At 52.2% G+C, this 19,925-nt stretch overlaps 1 protein-coding gene across 4 annotated transcripts in view; it reads left to right on the forward strand.

Moving 5' to 3' along the window:
- The window catches only part of LOC119972408 (centromere protein F-like), a 49,337-nt gene that overhangs the window by 16,497 nt on the left and 12,915 nt on the right, over positions 1 to 19,925 (forward strand). For 3 of the 4 annotated variants that reach the window (XR_005462044.1, XM_038809037.1, XM_038809047.1), the window contains exons 5-7: positions 6,690 to 6,848; positions 6,939 to 7,150; positions 16,185 to 16,290. Coding sequence is in view for 3 of the 4 variants with exons in the window: in XM_038809037.1 (XP_038664965.1) it covers positions 6,690 to 6,848; positions 6,939 to 7,150; positions 16,185 to 16,290 (477 nt within the window). In the remaining variant the exon portion in view is untranslated. The remainder of the gene's footprint in view (positions 1 to 6,689; positions 6,849 to 6,938; positions 7,151 to 16,184; positions 16,291 to 19,925) is intronic. The other variant, XM_038809063.1, reaches the window with a different exon arrangement.

A 19,925-nucleotide genomic window follows, 5' to 3' on the forward strand; every position in this document is an offset into this window, starting at 1 on the left:
CTAGGAGCCTTGCTCCATTCATCTTGTGTTGTAACCACAATGTTTCCAAACATCAACTACATCAAAGACTGCAGTCAATTTCCAGCTCAATACTTAAAAACCACTCATAACATGATGGGGAGTGATTGGAATCCACTAAGTTGAATTAGTGGGAAGATAAGTTGAGTGAGTGGGCAGAAAGGTCGAGTAAACAGACAAGTCTGTGGACACATGCTGCTTCCAGGTGAATGTTACAACTGTAATTTTTTTCACAGCCCCTGTCTGGACTGCCCTCAATCTTCCAGACAGAGGTTTATTTTATGGGGGCGGTCCCTCTAGTTAGGGGTCTCTGTGGGGGGGGTGGGGGGGTCTCCCTTTAGTTAGGGGGTCCTGTTGGGGATCTCCCTATTTAGGGGGTCTCTGGGAAGGTGCTCCCTCTAGTTAGGGGGTCTCTGTGGGACGTGTCCCTCCATTTAGGGAGTCTCTGTGGGGGGGGGTTTCTTTATTTAGGGGGTCCCTGTGGGGGGTCTGATGCGACCATCAATTTACGCGAAACAGAGTGTAGATGTAAACTGTGGCTTTAAACGACTAGAACAGTGCCTGCCTGCGACTGCTCTGCTACTGAGAGCCGCCTACAGGGCTACTGCTCTTTATACCTCCCTTCAAGGGGAGGAGCCAGGGGTGGAGTCCACAAAGGCACCAACATGATACATCACAGGTAATACCTTATAATAGTCCATAGGTGGAGCCCTCATGGACAACAGCGTGGTACAATTACATATATGGTGAATAGTTACTGCAATACGTTCACCACATTCACCCCCTGTTAATAAAATGAAGTCCGGCGGGGGTGAAGGGTTCACAAGTTCAGCCTGTCTGGCTCCCGGATCGTGCGCTGTGATCATTGAAGCGCTGGTATTGCAGCTGGCCCAGGTGTCGAACTCATCTGTGCGGGCATGGGTAGTGAAGATTCCGGGAGCGTGTCTTCTAGAGCTTCGTTCCTGTGGGTTGGTGAAGGGGGAATGGGGGACGGGAGGGGGTGCGGGTGCCATGTAGGGGCGGGGTAAGTTGGGGTCGCGGTGGTAGTGGAGCCTGCAGGTGCCAGGTCCCGGAGGGAAACCGTATGCTGTCGGGGTGGTCTATGTATGCGTACTGGGGGTTGGTGTGTAGGAACTGGGCCCTTTCGACCAGGGGGTCAGACTTGTGGCTCCTGATGTGTTTGCGGAGTAGGACGGGTCCCGGTGTCTTCAGCCAGGACGGAAGTGAGTCCCCAGAGGTGGATTTCCTGGGGAAAACAAACAGGCGGTCATGAGGGGTCTCGTTTGTGGCTGTGCAAAGGAGGACCTAATAGACTGGAGTACGTCAGGGAGGACCTCCTGCCAGTGGGAAACTGGGAGATTCATCGACTGTAGGGGCAGGAGGAAGGCCTTCCAGACCTTCGCGTTCTCCCTCTCCACCTGCCCATTTCCCCAGGGGTTATAACTGGTGGTCCTGCTCGAGGCGATGCCCTTACCGAGCAGGTACTGATGCAGTTCGTCACTCATGAACAATGAGCCCCGGTCACTGAACATACGTGGGGAAACCAAACAGGGTGAAGACACTATGCAGGGCTTTAATGATGGTGGCAGCGGTCATCTCGGGCAGGGGATTGGAAAGGGGAAGCGCGAGAATTCGTCAGTGACGTTGAGGAAATATGTGTTGCGGTTGGTGGAGGGGAGGGGCCCTTTGAAATCGATACTGAGGCGCTCAAAGGGCTGGGATGCCTTTACCAGGTGGGCCTTATCCGGTTGACAGAAGTGCGGCTTGCACTCCACGCAGATTGGGCAGTCCCTAGTCATGGCTCTGACCTCCTCAGTGGAGTAGGGAAGGTTGCAGGCCTTGATGCAGTGGAGAAGCCGGGTGACCCCGGGTGGCAGAGGTCATCGTGGATAGCCTGGAGTCGGTCATCTTGCGCACCGGCGCACATGCCGCGGGATAGGGCATCTGGGGGCTCGTTGAGCTTCCCAGGACGATATACTATATCGTAATTATAGATGGAGAGTTCGATCCTCCACCTCAAGATCTTATCATTCTTGATTTTGCCCCGCTGCGTATTATTGAACATGAAGGCTACTGATCGTTCGTCGGTGACGAGGGTAAACTTCCTACCAGCGAGGTAGTGCCTCCAGTGCCGCAAGGCTTCCACAATGGCTTGGGCTTCTTTTTCGACCGAGCAGTGTCGAATTTCAGAGGCGGTGAGGGTGCGTGAAACAAATGCTACTGGCCTGCCCATCTGATTGAGGCTAGCAGCGAGGGCGACCTCTGACGCGTCGCTCTCCACCTGGAAGGGGACAGACTCGTCCACCGCGTGCATTGCGGCTTTGGCGATGTGCGCCTTGATGCAGCTGAAGGCCTGGCGGGACTCGGCCGCCAGTGGGAAGGTGGTGGCCTTGATTAGTGAGCGGGCTTTGTCCGCATGGTTGGAGACGCACTGGGCGTAATAGGAAAAGAACCCGAGGCACCTTTTCAGGGCCGTGGGGAAGAGGGAGTTGCAGGAGGGGGCGCATGTGGTCGGGGTCGGGTCCTAGAACCCCGTTTTCCATGAGGGTGGCTTGTCTGGTTGTGCGGAACCACACTGAACCTCGGACCTGATGAAAGTCCTGTCCTGAATGCTATACCACCTGCTTCTGGTGGCGACTGGTCTACAGTCGGTGGTGTGATTTGCGAAGAGCGGGGGAGGGTCGACTTTTAGTGTCACGAGGCTACATACTGTGAGTGGGGGTAGGGGCCCGCCGAATTTCAGAGTTAGGCTCTTGAGGTTACACTGGAAATCCAGTCCCACAGGAGAGGAGCGCAGAGGTCGGGGAGTACATACAGCTTAAAATCGGCATACTCGGTGCCCTGTATTGCTAGGGTTGCAGTAGTGCAGCCCCGGATCTGCACCAAGTGCGACCCAGAAGCGAGGGAGATGGTTTGGTCCGCTGGGAAAATTGGAAGCGAGCAGCATCTTACTATGTTTGGATGAATAAAGCTCTCCGTGCTCCCGGAGTCGAACAGGCAAGGGACGGAATTCTCCACAGGGGGCCAAATTCGTGAAGGCCGTCGTGAAATCGGCCTCGGAGCCCATTCCCCGCACCTAATTCACCCCCACCCGGGTGGCTAGGAGCGGGCCTCCGTCTTTCTCGGCAGTGACCTCGTCGTGCCGAGAATGACGCGCGTCCGGTGCATTTGTGACGTCATCCGCGCATACGCGGGTTGCCAGTTCCAACCCGCGCATGCGCGGATGACTTCATTGCGCAGACGGCACGAACCTGCACATGCGCGGTGGCCATCTTTCTCCTCAGCCGCCTGGCAAGACGTGGCGGCCTGATCTTGCTGGCCGGCAGAGGGGAAAGAGTGTGTCCGTTTTGGACCCTGGCCCGATGATCGGTGGGCACCAATCGCGGGCTAGTCCCCTCCCGAGCACAGTCGTGGTGCTCCCGCCCCAATCGGGCCCCTAGATGCCCCAAACAGGCATCTGGAGCTCCGGAGGTGTTTGGCTCGTGACTAGTCCAGGGTGACCGCGCTGAGTTGCGGGTAGCCGGCGTGGTCGGAGGTGCCGGGGTGGTCCCAAGATGGCTGCCCCCGTCGGTCGCACGTGTCGGGCGGCGTTGCAGATGGCAACCCCCGTCGGATGCACGTGTCGAGAGGTGAGGATGATGGCATCCAAGATGGCGGCCCCCACGCGTAGCACGCGGCGGTTTTAATTGATGCGACCATCAATTCACGCGAAACAGTGTAGATGTGAACTGTGGTTTTAAACGACTAGAACAGTGCCTGCCTGCTACTGCTCTGCTACAGAGAGCCACCTACTGCTCTTTATACCTCCCCTCAAGGGGAGGAGCCAGGGGCGGAGTCCACAAAGGCACCAATATGATACTTCACAGGTAATACCTTACAATGGTCCATAGGTGGAGCCCTCATGGGCAACAGCGTGGTACAGTTACATATATGGTGAATGGTTACTGCAATACGTTCACCACAGGGTCTTGTGGGGTCCCTTATTTAGGGGGTTTGGAGGTTACCTAGTTAGTGGGTCCCTGGAGGGTCTCCCAATTTAGGGAGTCTCGGGGGGGAGTAGGATATGTGTGGTGGTGGAGGGGGATGCAAGTCATGCATTGTGGGAGAGGCTGTCTCTGGGATGGACTTTGGGGGCAACTCCCTGAAGGAGTTACCCCCTTGCCCCACTTTGGGGTCCACCACATCACGTTCATGTTTGATGATACCTTTAGTAATCCCCACCACGTGATTCCCGGCCCAGAAGATACGGGAATCCCGAGGGCACGGAGACTCTGCTGTCCGGCACACTAAGTGGATCCAAATGTGCTATAAAAACTTATTAGCATCCTCTCGCTGGTGTGTGAGCTCAAACCCCGATCCTGCCACAAGCGTGGTCCCAGAGCACCGGAATTGGTTTGGTGCCCAGTGCGAACCTCTATTTTGGCCCTACACCCAATTCACCACCTGATCGCCATCGGCATTGCCGGCGTCGCGGGCAGAGAATCCAACCCAGTGTCTCCTAATTTTGATTCTGAAAGTCTGGCTCTAAAGGAAGAGAGCCAGGAAGCAAGACGTTTAGGGAGGGCTTGGGGCCTAGGCATCTGAAGGCATGGCCATCAAGAGGCAGCACGGTAGCATGGTGGTTAGCATAAATGCTTCACAGCTCCAGGGTCTCAGGTTCGGTTCCCGGCTGGGTCACTGTCTGTGCGGAGTTTGCACATCCTCCCCGTGTGTGCGTGGGTTTCCTCCGGGTGCTCCGGTTTCCTCCCACAGTCCAAAGATGTGCGGGTTAGGTGGATTGGCCATGCTAAATTGCCCGTAGTGTCCTTAAAAGTAAGGTTGGGAGGGGGGGGGGTTGTTGGGTTACGGGTATAGGGTGGATACGTGGGTTTGAGTAGGGTGATCATTGCTCGGCACAACATCGAGGGCCGAAGGGCCTGTTCTGTGCTGTACTGTTCTATGTTCTAAGGGTTGGAGTTATTTACAGAATAGGAGAAAGCTATTTGGCCCATTGAGCCTATGCTGGCTCTGGTGGAGTGATTAAAATCGGGGATGCCCAAGAGGTCAGAATTAGATGAGTGCAGATATCGTGGAGATTATGGAACAGGGAGAGGCAAGGCCACAGACAGATTTGAAAACTCAGAGGAAAAATTTTAATTAAAGAGTTTTTGTGACTGAATGAATGTAGGTCAGTGAGCACTGGGTGATAGGATTCCTCACAACTGAGTTTATGTGAACTGGTCTGCATTTCCTTTATTTTCCTCTGTCTTCGCAAAATAGTGAATATACATAATTTTGCAATCTAAAGAAACGGTTCCTGCTACTTGGGGCGGTCTCCCAGGCGATTGGAGGCCCAAGGGTGGTCGGTCTCTGGGCAGGGTGGTACCCTGGCACCCCTGATGTCACCTGGGAATCTTGGCACTGCTACCCAGACACCCTAGAAGTGTCACCCTGGCAGGGGCAATGCCAGGGTGCCATGCTGGCTGTGCCAAGGTGCCAGGTTGCCCATGCAGGGGATCGGGCCCAGGGGTGCCCCCCCCAAAAAAAACACAGTCCCGTTTGATAGCGGGGTTGTTCTTGGAGCTGCAGGCTCTGAGAAACCCTTCTCAATTCGCACCCAAAATGGGACTTTTTTTTTCCCCGTAAATCACGCTCTTGATCTTCATCATTATGCAGCACAGGTATTTCTACTGCTGTAAGCAGACCATTGGCACAGGTTCCTGTACTCTTTGAGGAATTGCTGCTTAAGTGCGATTTAGAAAGTTTTACAACATGGCATACCCAAGCTTCCAGAAAGCCTTTGAAATGTCCTCACAATAGGCTGCTACTTAAACTTAAACGCGTGGGACTTGTTTAGGGATATTAAAACAATGGTAAAGAATAGAAAGCGGAGAGTCTTGTTAGAGAACTAACCTAAGTGATGGGAAGTAGAAAGTGGAGTGCCTTAGGGATCATTGCTGAGCTTTTACTTTTTTGTTTTAAAGCAACTTCTTGGATTTAGAAACTCATTTTGCACATTGCACTAAACTGAGGAAGAACACAAGTGAATCTAATGAGGCAGCAAAGGACTTACAAAAGGAGCTGGAGAATGGGTAGAACAACAATGGAAGAAGTTGCACAAATAAGCACAGCAAACAACAACATACTGAGCTAATTAAGGAAGAAACTAAAAGGTTGCAGAATATTCTGCAGGGGGAAGGAGTGAGCCAGATATTGTGGCACACATTTGTACCAACACCATAGAGAGGCTAGATATTGAGGCACTAAGGTCAGATTTGCAGCATTTAAAGAGGGAGTTTAAAAGGAGGACCTTTTAAAAGGAGTAATATCAGGATTATTCCCAGGTGCTCTGATTTCCCCCCACAGTCCAAAGATGTGCCGGTTAGGTGCATTGGTCATGCTAAATTGTCCCTTAGAGTCCAAAAGTTGGCAGGGGCTGTGGGGATGGGAAGGGGAGTGGACCTAGGTAGGTGCTCTTTCAGAGGGTTGGTGCAGACTCAATGGGCTGAATGGCCTCCTTCTGTGCTGTATGATGAAAAACAAAGACGGCCATTTTTAAAAACAAAACAATACTTCAGAAGGCAGATGGAAATAAGTATGTGTTCAATGGTAAATCATATTTTTGGCTGTCATAATTTTAATTGGAGGTATTATTTGAAACAAATTTGCATCTCTGTTAACATTTTCCACAGATTTCTGAGTGCAATCAGTTGGTTAAAAAAGAACACCAAAACTATGAACGGACCGAACAAAAGTTAAAACAAGCAGAAATATTAGCAGCAGAAACTTTGCAGATACTTAACGAAAGTAGAAAAGAGTTTGAAGAAAAATCTGAGCACCTCACAATGTTGGTCAGTATTATTTTTATAGCAGAACTTTATAAGTGTTGGTGGGATCCACCCTATTCCAAACCTTACTGTGCTTTGTTTTGCTTAATTCAGCATGAGGAAAAATTAGCCGCAATGCGAAGAGAAAGTACGTCAGAAATCAGTTGCAGAGATGAGAAGATCAGCAAGCTGAAGAAACAAATTGCAGAAATTTTACAAAGAAAATCTTGGTACTTTTTTTCCTGCAAGTTTTTTCTTTCTCTTGAGGGTAATGAGTCATGCTGGATTGTATTTTCAAAGCTATCAGCAATCATCTGGCACCTGGAGTGAGTGATTTTTCTTTATATATGAGAATAGACTAAATGGGATCAGGCGACCAAAATGTATAGATATTAGCATTGAGCGCAATGCAGCCTTTGCTCATACTTTGTAGAGAGACACACTGGAAATCAGGTTAATTTTCCTACTGTGGTAAACCACTGTATTGTAGTGTTGTATTGTTACATGCCTGGGCTTGTCCCTGCTGGGTCTGTATATAATATTATATAATATGTGTATTGTGGTAAACTGGCACTGTATTATATGTAATGTGGTAAACTACTGCCTGCTGGCTCCGCCTCCCTCAGGCTCGGTATAAAGGTGGCTGGTCTCCACCGCTGCCTCAGTTCGGGATCCAAGGCCAGGAGGCTTTTGTTTAATTTATTAAAGCCTCAGTTACGTTCATCGTCTGTTTATTGATGGCATATCAATTTAATAAACTAAATGTCTATGATGAATTCATCACTCAAGCCTGATCGCCTGGAGCTGGACCCACAGGCAGCCGACGCCACTGCAACATTAGAGCACTGGCTAAGCTGCTTCGAAGCGTACCTCAGATCTTTCACCGAAGACTTCATGACCTCCAAAAGAAGCAGATCCTCCATGCACGGGTGAGCCCACAAGTCTTCTCATCAGGGACGCCCCTCGTATACGGAGGCGATAATGCTGCTGAAGGGACACTATGTAAAGTCGGTATACAAAGTATATGCTAGGCATCTTTTTGCCACGAGACGACAACGCCCGGGGGAATCACTAGCAGAATTCCTGTGTGCGTTGCGGGTACTCTGTAGGAACTGTGATTGCCAGGCGATGTCGGCTACCCAACACGTGGAGCTGTTGGTCAGGGACGTTTATGTCACCGTCATGAAATCAAACTACATCCACTAGATGCTAGAAAGGGGTACACTCGGCCTCCCAGAGACAGTGCAGCTCTCAAACTCACTGGAGGTGGCCTCCCAGAACATGGAGGCCTACACCTTCGACCGCGCGGCACCCTCATGGACCTCGTGGGCTCTGCCATCACCCGATTCGGGTGCGGCGCAAGCCTGTGCCGCGCAGCAGCCCGCCAACGGCGGACGCCCGAGGTGCTACTTTTGCGGCCAGGGTAAGCATCCCAGACAATGCTGCCCTGCACAGAACACAACTTGCAACGGGTGTAGGAGGAAGGGCCACTTTGCGAAAGCCTGCCAGGCCCGATCACTCCCGAAAACGCCTAGGTCCAGCAGCGGTGCCTGCTGCCTGTCGGGGCCGCCCCCAGCTACCGCGCCACCTGCCATGTGTAACCCGTGGGCGCCGCCATCTGCACCGCCATCTTCGATTTCGGCCGCCACGTGCAACCCATGGGGGCTGCCACCTTTAACGCCATCTTGTACTCCACCTGCCACGCGCGACCCATGGTGGCTGCCATCTTTGCCATCTCCGATGCCACCCGTCACGTGCGACCCATGGGGGCCGCCACCTTGGGACCACTCCGCAGCCTCCTGGGAGCCCTGCTCACCCGATCATACGCAGGCCGCCGCTACCTACGACCGGCCTACCCATCACCCTCTGAAGCTCACCTCCATCACGCCTGACCAGTCCCGGTCTCATCACCTCACAAAATCTACGATGACCGTCCGGATCAATGGGCAACGAGACGGTCTGCCTTTTCGACTTCCTTCCTTCTGGCCTGGTCAAGGTTTGGTCTGGTCCGGTCTTCACTTCTCTGATCTGGTCAAGGGCACTTTGCGTGTCGAGTCTTTATTTCTGAGGAGTCCGGGGAGCTTGTTTTAAATCCCTTCTGGCTTTGCATACTTTTCCCACTTCCTGTGGCATTCTGCCAATGGGGTATTGAAAAGAAAAGGGCTTTCAGTGTCCGATGATCCTATTGACAGGTCACCTGGGCATGTCACAGGTCTCCATCTCCCATGGCCGTATTTGCATGTACCCCTTGCCAAATAAGGTATCGATGGGAATGTGGTAAACCACGTTATTGCATTACCTGTATTGTATTGTATTGTGCATGCCTGGGCTTGTTCAGGCTGGCTCCGCCTGTGGCTCCTCCCCTCGGGCTTCTACATGAAAGTGGCACGTCTCCGCCTCCGAACCCAGTTCGGGTCCAGAGGCAGGAGGCTTGCTGTTTAGTGTATTAAAGTCTCCGTTACGTTCATCGTCATCGTGTGTTATTGATGGTGTAGCAATTTAGTATACTAAAATCCTCAAGGTGAACTCATCACTCAAGCCTGATCGCTTGGAACTGGATCCACAAGCAGCCGACGCTACAGAAACGTTTGAACACTGGCTAAGCTGCTTCAAGGCATACCTCACAGACTTCCAGAAGAAGCAGGTCCTCCACGCACGGGTGAGCCCAAGGGTCTTTCCCCTCATCAGGGATGCCTCCTCGTACGCGGAAGCAGTAACACTGCTAAAAGGACAATAAGTGAAATCCGTTAACCAGATATATGCTAGGCACCTCCTCGCCATGAAGCGGCAGCGTCCCGGGGGGTCACTTGCAGAATTCTTGCGTGCCTTGCACATCCTCTGCTGGAACTGTGACTACCGGGCGATATCGGCTACCCAGCATGCGGAGCTGCTGATCAGGGACCCTTATGTCACGAGCATGAACACTAACTATATCCGCCAGCGTCTACAAGAAGGGGGGACACTCGGCCTCCCAGAGACAGTACAACTCTCCAACTCGCTGGAGGTGGCCTCCCAGAACATGGGGCCTCCAACTCTGACCGTGCAGCACCCTTGTGTGCCTCGTGGGCGCAGCCATCAACCAACCGGGTGAAACACAAGCCTGTGCCGCGCAGCGGCCCGCCAACGCCGGAGGCCCGAGGTGCTACTTCTGCGGCCAGGGTAATCACCCCGGACAACGCTGCCCGGCACGGAACGCAACTTGTAACGGCTGCTGGAAGAAGGGCCACTTCACAAAAGCCTGCCAGGCCCGATCTCCCCCTAAATCTTCGAGGCCCAGCAGCGATGATTGCTGCCTGTTGGGGCCGCCCCCAGTTGCTGCGCCACCCGCCATGTGGGTGCCGCCATCTTTAATTTCAGCCGACACATGCGACCCAAGGGAGCCGCCATCTTGGACGCCATCGCTGTTGACATCTGCCACGCAGGGGGCCGCCATCTTGGATGCCATCACAGATGCCGCCCGCCATGCGCGACTCATGGGAGCCGCCATCTTGGGAGCCGCTACCTCCAACCGGCTTACCGACTGCCTTCCGACACTCGCCTCCGTCACACTCGACCAGTCCTGGCCGCACCACCGAAGTCCACGATGACCGCCCGGATCAACGGGCACGAGGCGGCCTGCCTTTTCGACTCTGGGAGCACAGACAGCTTCATACACCCGGTAAGGCGCTGCTCCCTCCCCATCCTACCCGCGACCCAGAAAATCTCCCTGGCTTCCGGATCCCACGCAGTAGAAATCCAGGGGTACTGTGTCACGACCCTTACTGTACAAGGCGTAGAGTACACTAACTTTAGGCTCTAAGTCCACCCCCATCTCTGCGCTGCCCTGTTACTGGGGCTCGACTTCCAGTGCCATCTCCAGAGCCTTACCTTAAAGTTCAACGGACCCCTGCCCCCCCCCCTCACCATCTGTAGCTTCGCAACCTTTAAGGTCGCCCCACCCTCCCTCTTTGCAAACTTCACCCCGGACTGTAAGCCCGTCACCAGAAGCAGATGCTACAGTACCCAGGATAGGGCCTTCATCAGAATCCGGAGGTCCAGCGACTCCTGCGAGAGGGGATCATTGAGGCTAGTAACAGCCCCTGTAGAGCCTAAGTGGTGATCGTCAAGACTGGGGGGGAAGCACCGGATGGTCACCGATTATAGCCAGACCATTAATCGGTCCACACAGCTCGATGCGTACCCCCTCCCCCGCATATCTGACATGGTCAATCAGATTGCGCAGTATCGACTCTTCTCCCAGAGGACCGCCAATACACTGCCTTCGAGGCAGGTGGCACCTCTACCACTTCCTCAGGGTCCCCTTCGGCATCACCAACGGGGTCTCGGTCTTCCAAAGGGAATTGGACCGAATGGTCGACCAGTATGGGCTGCGCGCCACGTTCCCGTACCTAGACAATGTCACCAACTGCGGCCATGACCAGCAGGACCAAGAAAAGAGCCTCCGGCGCTTCCTCCACACCACTAAACTCCTGAACCTAACCTATAATAGAGAGAAATGCGTCTTTCACACAACCCGCCTAGCCATCCTCGGCTATGTCGAGTCCTAGGACCCGACCCCGACCGCAAGTGCCCCATCCTGGAACTCCCCCTTCCCCACTGCCCCAAGGCCCTGAAGAGATGTCTGGGGTTCCTCCCTTACTATGCCCAGTGGGTCCCCAACTATGCGGACAAGGCCCGTCGTCCACTGATCAAATCCACCATTTTTCCCCTGACGGCTGAGGCCCGACTGGCCTTCAATCGCATCAAGGCAGATATTGCCAAAGCCGGGATGCAGCTGTGGATGAGTCCATCCCATTCCAAGTGGAGAGCGATGTGTCAGACTTTGCTCTGGCTGCTACACTCAACCAGGCGGGCAGGCCCGTGGCTTTCTTCTCCCGTTCCCTCCATGCCTCCAAAATTCAACACTCCTCAGTCGAAAAGGAAGCCCAAGCAATCATAGAAGCTGTGAGACATTGGAGGCATTACCTGGCCGGCAGGCGATTCAATCTCCTCACTGGCCAATGGTCAGTTGCCTTCATGTTCAATAACACACAGCGGGGCAAGATCACGAATGACAAGATTCTGAGGTGAAGGATCGAGCTCTTCACCTCCAGCTTTGATATGTTGTATCGACCCGGGAAGCTCAATGAGCCCCCAGATGCCCTCTCCCGCGGTACATGTGCCAGCGCACAGGTCGACTGACTCCGGGCCCTCCACAACGACCTCTGTCACCTGGGGGTCACCCGTTTTTTCCACTTCATCAAGGCTCGCAACCTGCGTTACTCCATCGAGGAGGTCAGGTCAGTGACCAGGGACTGCCAGGTCAGTGCGGAGTGCAAACCGCACTTCTGTCGGCCAGACAGAGCACATCTGGTAAAGGCCTCCCGCCCCTTTGAGCGCCTCAGCATGGACTTCAAAGGGCCCCTTCCCTCCACTGACGGTAACGTGTACTTCCTCAACATCGTATTGAGGGCAGCACGGTAGCATGGTGGTTAGCATAAATGCTTCACAGCTCCAGGGTCCCAGGTTCGATTCCCGGCTGGGTCACTGTCTGTGCGGAGTCTGCACGTCCTCCCCGTGTGTGCGTGGGTTTCCTCCGGGTGCTCCGGTTTCCTCCCACAGTCCAAAGATGTGCGGGTTAGGTGGATTGGCCATGCTAAATTGCCCGTAGTGTCCTAAAAAGTAAGGTTAAGGGGTGGGGGGTTGTTGGGTTATGGGTATAGGGTGGATACGTGGGTTTGAGTAGGGTGATCATGGCTCGGCACAACATCGAGGGCCGAAGGGCCTGTTCTGTGCTGTACTGTTCTATGTTCTATCGTTGACAAGTACTCCAGATTCCCCTTCGCCATCCCCTGCTCTGACATGACCTTTGCCTCCATTATCAAGACCCTGCACAGTCTTTTCACCCCGTTCGGGTTCCCCGCCTACATCCACAGTGATCGGGGCTCCTCCTTTATGAACGACGAGTTGCATCAGTTCCTGCTCAGCAAAGGCACCGCCTCCAGCAGGACGACCAGCTATAACCCCCGGGGAAACGGACAGGTGGAGAGGGAGAAGGCGACAGTCTGGAAGGCCGTCCTTCTGGCCCTACGGTCAAAAAGTCCGTACGCTCCCGGACGCGCAGGTTTCGACGCCGGCGCCCACACCACAGCTGGGACTGAGGTGATCATGACGGACGGTCATGGCCCCCGACAGACTTGACCTTTAAGACCACTTCACCCCCGCCGGACTCTTTTTTTAAAAACGGGATGACTGTGGTAAACCACGACGTTATTGCATTACATGTATTGTATTGTGCATGCCTGGGCTTGTCCAGGCTAACTCCTCCCCTCGGGCTTCTGTATGCTGTGTGTTATTGATGGTGTAGCAGGAAATTTTATGCGTCTACGAGTCTGGCCCAGCCTGGGTTCGTAACAATAGGCCAGTGCATTTCAATTGGATCGATTACTGCTTGATGGCTAATTAACAGGGCAGGTCCAGACATGTCTTGGCAGCCTGCCTGACTTCTAGTGTATTCGAACGTGGCCAGTCTGAATTCCCCTGAGGTTTGCTGGAGCGACTGTGGCTTGCTTTAAAGAGTCCAATTCTTTCATTTAAAATACCCGCTTTTAATCGGGCCTAAATCTAGGCCTTGCTAGGTTTCCACAATCTTCATTCACAAGCAATACTTCTGCTGTCTGGACACTCTGGAGGAGGCCTGAGGTACTCAATTGATTGGTATCAATATTTGTGTGGCATGTTGCAGACCCTGCATTATGGTGAGTCCCACAGGTGTGATGATGTAAGTGCTCAGCATTGCATGTTGGAAAAGTTGGGGGGTCTGTTGCTCGCTCTGGTGAGTGTGCTTTACACTCGATTGGCTCTGTTTTATTACCTTGCTCTAGAGTCGCCAGGTATCTTTATGATACCACCACGAGGTTCAAGTTCAAGTGCTGATCAATAACTCGGTACACCAATTAGTAAGGTTCAAATCAAATAACGTTTATTATACACAGTTAATCGCTACTCATGCATAAACACTACAAAACTAGACTATCTCTACCACTACAGGCCAATACTTATCTTTGGAAAAGAACCCACTGGGTCAGGGAACAATGGCCTCTTGTTCAATCCTGGGGCTGCGGGCTTCCAACTGGTACGGACTAAGGGTCAGGAGTGCCTATCTCGTAGCGTGCGTTGACTGGACGCTTACTTGTCGGTGTAGCTGTTAGCTAGGCCTCTCTTTCTCACGGTCAAGAGTTCTTCCAAGCTGCTAAGATGCTCTGCTGGGAGGGCCAGCTAAGAGAGTGAATTGAACTTGGGACCTGTCTTTCATAGGCCCCAGGGGCTTCGTGCCCTTTTGGGCGGACCCCATTCCTGCCTCCAATCGATTGGATCACGTACCAATCGATTGGTTTGAATTCCCCCAATACTGGGGCTGTTCCCTGATTGCTGGGCGTTCCTTGGGTGCTCGTTAGCCTCTTTTGTCTTGGACTCCTGCTGGAGCCGAGAAGTCTGACTTGTTTTGACCGTTCTCGATTGTTACCATTGTGCCCGGGAATCGCTCATTAATATTCAGATTGCTGGTTTCAATGCTGTCTGCTTTCTGCGAGTTGAATATACAGGAAAACTTTTCAAACTGCTTGCTTCTCTGAGCCTGTCCATTTTTCCCTGCGTTCTTTGCGAATCTCTATTTTAAACTAGGGAAGTGGCCAACCCAGGTGGCTACAGGTCCAAGCTGTGCACAAAGCTCTATGCCAAGTTTTTGCTGAATTCTCCCATTTCCCCAAAGGAATTCCCCTTCCATTGAGCGGAGAATTTCCAGTAGGCTTTCCCATGCACTATGAATTTGACTGTGTACACCCATCCTGTTTCCTGTTACTGGTGCCCTATGTCTCACCATGTGCAAATCCTTCCTCTAACTTAACTTCTAAAATGCAAACAATTTCAGCCTCTAAACCACTGGCTGTGAGTGTGAGGCTGAGTGACAGTGTCAGTTCATGTTTGCTTTCTTGTTCTTCCACTGAATGGGTAGGTTCCAGTTGTGGGTATCTGAAGTAAAAACAGAACAAATGCAAAGTAAAAAGTGCAGACTTCTGCCCTCTGCCACTTCCAATTCAGGTAACATTGCGGGACGAGGGAGAAGTGGGGTGAAAGGAAACTTAGGTATGCATTATATACTAGATGTCATACATCACTGATCACTAGAAGGAAGTGTGTCAGGGTGTTGTGTGATATGTTTGGCTGAAGTGGCTGTCATGTTTGAATACCTGCCAGTTTTTGAAAATTGCATTGTGGGTGTGGGACTTGCACCTGTACTAAGTAATGTGAGATGATGTAAAGCATTGGAATTTTAGAGTTCAGTATTGATTGATGGAGATTGTTGGAAGATCCACAGGACTTTAGTGAAGTTAGGAGTGGATGAGGTTAGTGGTGCAAGAGCTGGGTTATGCCATTTGACAATTAATTCATTGATCTTAACCACTTATGTGAGTGTATGTTCAAATTCTTCTGTAGTGTATCCATTTTCTTGGAGGAGCAGGGATGACCAGTGCTACTTGTTTCCACTGCCTCTTGTGCATACAAGACTTCCCTCCTTTTCCTTTGGTGCTTGTTCAGCCGTTGCTCAAAGATTCAGAGGGATTCAGTTTTCACGTGACTCTCATTTCTTCTTGCAGCCACAATGCACCTCTGCTTTAAGAGATCTATGATGTGGACTGGGGTGGGCGCAGTAAGAAGTCTTACACCAGATTAAAGTTCAACTGATATGTTTTGAATCACTAGCTTTCGGAGCACAGCACCTTCCTCAGGTGAATGAAGAGGTGGGTTCCAGAAACACATATATAGACAAAGTCAATGATGCAACACGATACTTTGAATGTGAGTCTTTGCAGGTAATTAAGTCTTTATAGGTCCAGATGGTGGCACTGGAAAGAGGGTTAATCACAGGTTAAAGAGGTGTGAATTGTCTCAAACTAGGACAGTTGGTAGGGTTTTGCAAGCACAGGCCAGGTGGTGGGGTGGGAGGGGTGGGGGGGGGGGGGGGGGGGGGGGGGGTGGAGAATGTAATGTGACATGCAACCAAGGTCCTGGTTGAGGCCGTACTCATGTGTGCAGATAAATGTTCTATTGCTTGTATACTTTTTAGTCCATTCCTATATGTCTTTACAATGAAAAGTAGAATGAGAAATGTCAGAGACAGGAAAAGCTGTACAATAAAAGTTGAACATTTTATGGAGAAATTGTGCTATTTATGTTACAAATACTGGTTTCCTAGGCTTTATGAGCTTCATTTCTGTTTGGGTTACTTTCAAATGGATTATTATTAGACTCATTAAATAAATCATGGCACTTTACCATTGCAATTTAAGTACAATATATTTGTTTTCCTGATCCAATAAGGGAACGACAGCAACAGTTACATGAACTGAAACAGGAAGTAATGCGGCTATCAGAAGAGGCCAATAGACTTCAGAGAGAACTTAAGTTGCAAAAATCTCTTAAACAGGTAAATATTATAAATATTCAAGATATTGTCAATAACCAACTCACAGTAGGTTTTAATTTTCAAGATAACGTTTGTCACTATTGATATAATTTCATTCAGTAATCTATCATCATGGTGTTCTCTGCTGATGATGGATTTGAAACTGCAAAACTAACCCAACATCTTCCTTTCTTCCTTCCACCCCCCCCCCCCCCCCCCCAGCTTGAAAACAAAACCTTAGGGTGCGATTTTACAGCCGCTGCACGCATGAGCGAGAGCGCGTCGTGGCTTTTAGATTGCAGGAGAGGCACAAATCAGGAACCACGTTAGGCGTCGACAGTTTGCGATCTAACTGACCTGCTCTTGTTGCCGAAATCAGGATCCCGCTGTGGCTTGGCGAGAAACCAATAATCACCAATGAAAGCCAATCTCCACACAATTTACGGAAACAACCCCTTATCTAAGCCTCCCATGAATCAACCACCTCCCCAGCAAGTGGTCATTTGGCACCGATTAGTACACCTTTTCAAAAACGTGAAGCTGCTGTGGGGATCCTAGGTGGTGAGTGGCCATCTTCGCTCCTAGGCAATGAGCCCGGCAGCCCCAATGCTTTGGGGAGTGGGGTGTGGGGGGAGGGGGGGTGTGGATGGGGGTGGGCTGCCATCGGAGGGGAGGGGGGGGGGGGCGCCCCTGGGCTGGGAGGCTGTCTCAGCGCCCACATGTCCGCCATGCCAGCCCTTGGTTCCTGCGTATCCATAACCCCAAACCCTGCCTATCTGTCCCTCCGACCATGGAGGCCTCTGGCTGTGCGGCTGAAGGCTATTGCTAATAGGGATAAGCAGTCCTAGTTAAGTGAGCACTTCACACATCCCAAGGGAATTCCCGTGGGTAGGCGTGTCATGTAGCATCTGGGTGTTATTGCCTAGCACCCCAATCAGACCGTGATGCCTGGACACTGTGCCTGAACACTGCTGGAAACAACACCAAAGACTCAGTGGTCAACATTCGAACACCCAGGGGCTGGGTCTCAGCACCAGGGACATTTCTGCAACCAGAGGGTGGGTGTGCACTGGAGAGGAGACCAGTGCCCGGTCCAGGTAACATTGCGTGCAGGTGTTTGGGGTACAGGGTCTGGGGTCCGGTGACCAGGGTTCCCTGCTGCGGCTGGGGGTGCGTGGGTAGTGTGTATTGGATAGCAGGGGATGCAGTGGTCGGTGGGGAGGGGAAAGTGGGGTGAAATGGGGGAATGGAGGGTCCAGGGGTGGATGACACCACTGGTTGTTTGTCTCTCACCCTCTCCAATTCCTTGCAGATATTACATGGGATGGATGATATCTTGGACCCCGCGGAGACTGCCCTCACGGTGCTGCTGGCAAGCCGGCAGCAGCAACAGAGGCTTGAGGCAATGGCACCATGTGCAGGGCCCCACCCCACACCCTGACGACCTGGCTGCCCATCAGGCCAGGGAGGGACCTAGAGGGGGAGGCCCATGACAGCCAAGGTGTACAGGCGTCACTAGTCTTTTGAACAGATGACGGACAGCGTGTGCCGCAGGAGGCTTTCGCCTCAACAAGGGGACGGTCCGGTACCTGTGCCATGTCCTTGCAGCCATGGCCCTAAATGTAGGAGGATACCCTCTCCCGGTGGCTGTCAAGGTCTCCGCAGCCCTAAACATTTACTCCTCAGGATCATTCCCAGGCTCGAGCAGAGACTTAAGTGGCATCTCACAAGCTGCAGCCCACAAGTGCATCCGTGAGGTCATGGATGCCCTGTTTTCCCAGGCAGCAAACTATATAAACTTTGACATGGACCAGGCCCAACAAGATGTCCGGGCAGCATAATTCTCTGCTATTGACAGGGTGCCCAAAGTCCAGGGGCTAACAGATGGCAGGCATGTCGCCTTGCATACACCAGGCTGAAAGGGTGATCCCTACATCAACAGGAAGGGGTTCCATTCCCTGAACGTGCAGCCCATGTGCGATCACCACATGAAGATCTTGCATGTGTGTGCCACTTCCCGGGGAGTGTGCATGACAGCTACGACCTGGGGCAGTCAGACACCCCGGCCTCTTCAAGGACCACCTCAGTATGGCCGGTTGGCTCTTGGGGTTAAGGGGTACTTATTGAAGACCTGGCTAATGATGCCAGCACGGAGGCTGGCGACCGATACAGACACCCGATACAGCACGGTAGCATTGTGGATAGCACAATCGCTTCACAGCTCCAGGGTCCCAGGTTCGATTCCGGCTTGGGTCACTGTACTGTGCGGAGTCTGCACATCCTCCCCGTGTGTGCGTGGGTTTCCTCCGGGTGCTCCGGTTTCCTCCCACAGTCCAAAGATGTGCAAGTTAGGTGGATTGGACATGATAAATTGCCCTTAGTGTCCAAAATTGCCCTTAGTGTTGGGTGGGGTTACTGGGTTATGGGGATAGGGTGGAGGTGTTAACCTTGGGTAGGGTGCTCTTTCCAGGAGCCGGTGCAGACTCGATGGGCCGAATGGCCTCCTTCTGCACTGTAAATTCTATGAAACGAGACCCATGTGGCTACCCAGGCTGCCACGGAGTGGTGTATCTAACTCCTCAAAATGCAATTCCAGTGCCTCGGCCACTCTGGTGGTGCAATGCAGTACATTCCCCAGAAGGTTGCTTCATGGTGGTCGGCTGGGCCCTCCACAACCTGGCACAGCAATGTGGTGGAGGGGGAGTAACATGTGGCCACTGAGGAGGATGATGAGGCGCCGGACCAGGAGGTGTTGGAGGACGAGCCCGTGGAGGACCCCCAGGACCAGCTGGAGGATGGAGGACAGGCAGCAGCAGAGGTTCAGCAAGCACAGAGGGCCACACCTTGGATCCTATCACTCATGCTGCTGACATCATGCACCATGTTCTCCCCCTGCAGTCACCACCCTAGCAGTGTTCGCCTTGGTGCCACACATAGCCGGTGCTATCACCTTCGTACGTAACCTCTGGGACTCCTACCAAAATTAATCACTTCCCATTTCTCCTATTAAGTGCGTCTGTCCATTTCACCAGACTGCCTATGTCGTTGAAGTCTATTACTACACCACTGTTGGTTACATTTCGAAGTTTAATCTCATCTGCAAACATTGAAATTAGGGTCTGTATACCCAAGTCCAGGTCATTAACATATGTCAAAAAATCTTCAAGATTTGGCCTGAGCCTAGGGAATTCTCAAATATCTGCAATTGCGAGAGCGAATTCTTTCAGAACTCTGTGATAAGAACTGTCAGAGCCAAAGAGTCTTATCTACTTTCTGCTTCAATCAAGATGACCTATATTGTCAATTACATTTTAAAAATATATATATATTTCAAATTTTCAACATTTTTACAACAAATAAAGACAACCCCAAAGCCATTCCCCGCCCCACCCTCCCCCGAACGAATGCCCCACCCCACCCCACCCCTTGATGGCAACCAGATCCCCAAAGTGTAAAATAAACAAACCCCATCTCTGGTGGAACCCCTCATCTGCCGCTCTCAGAGCAAATTTCACCTTCTCCAAATACAGGAACTCCATTAGATCCTCCAGCCACTATAAGGCACAAGGGGGAGAAGCTGACCTCCATCCGAACAGGACCTGCTCTGCGAGCGATCAATGAGGTGAAGGCTAAAACATCTGCCCCACACCCGTCTG

This window comes from Scyliorhinus canicula, chromosome 1 (assembly GCF_902713615.1).
Source record: "Scyliorhinus canicula chromosome 1, sScyCan1.1, whole genome shotgun sequence".
Lineage (NCBI taxonomy): Eukaryota > Metazoa > Chordata > Chondrichthyes > Carcharhiniformes > Scyliorhinidae > Scyliorhinus > Scyliorhinus canicula.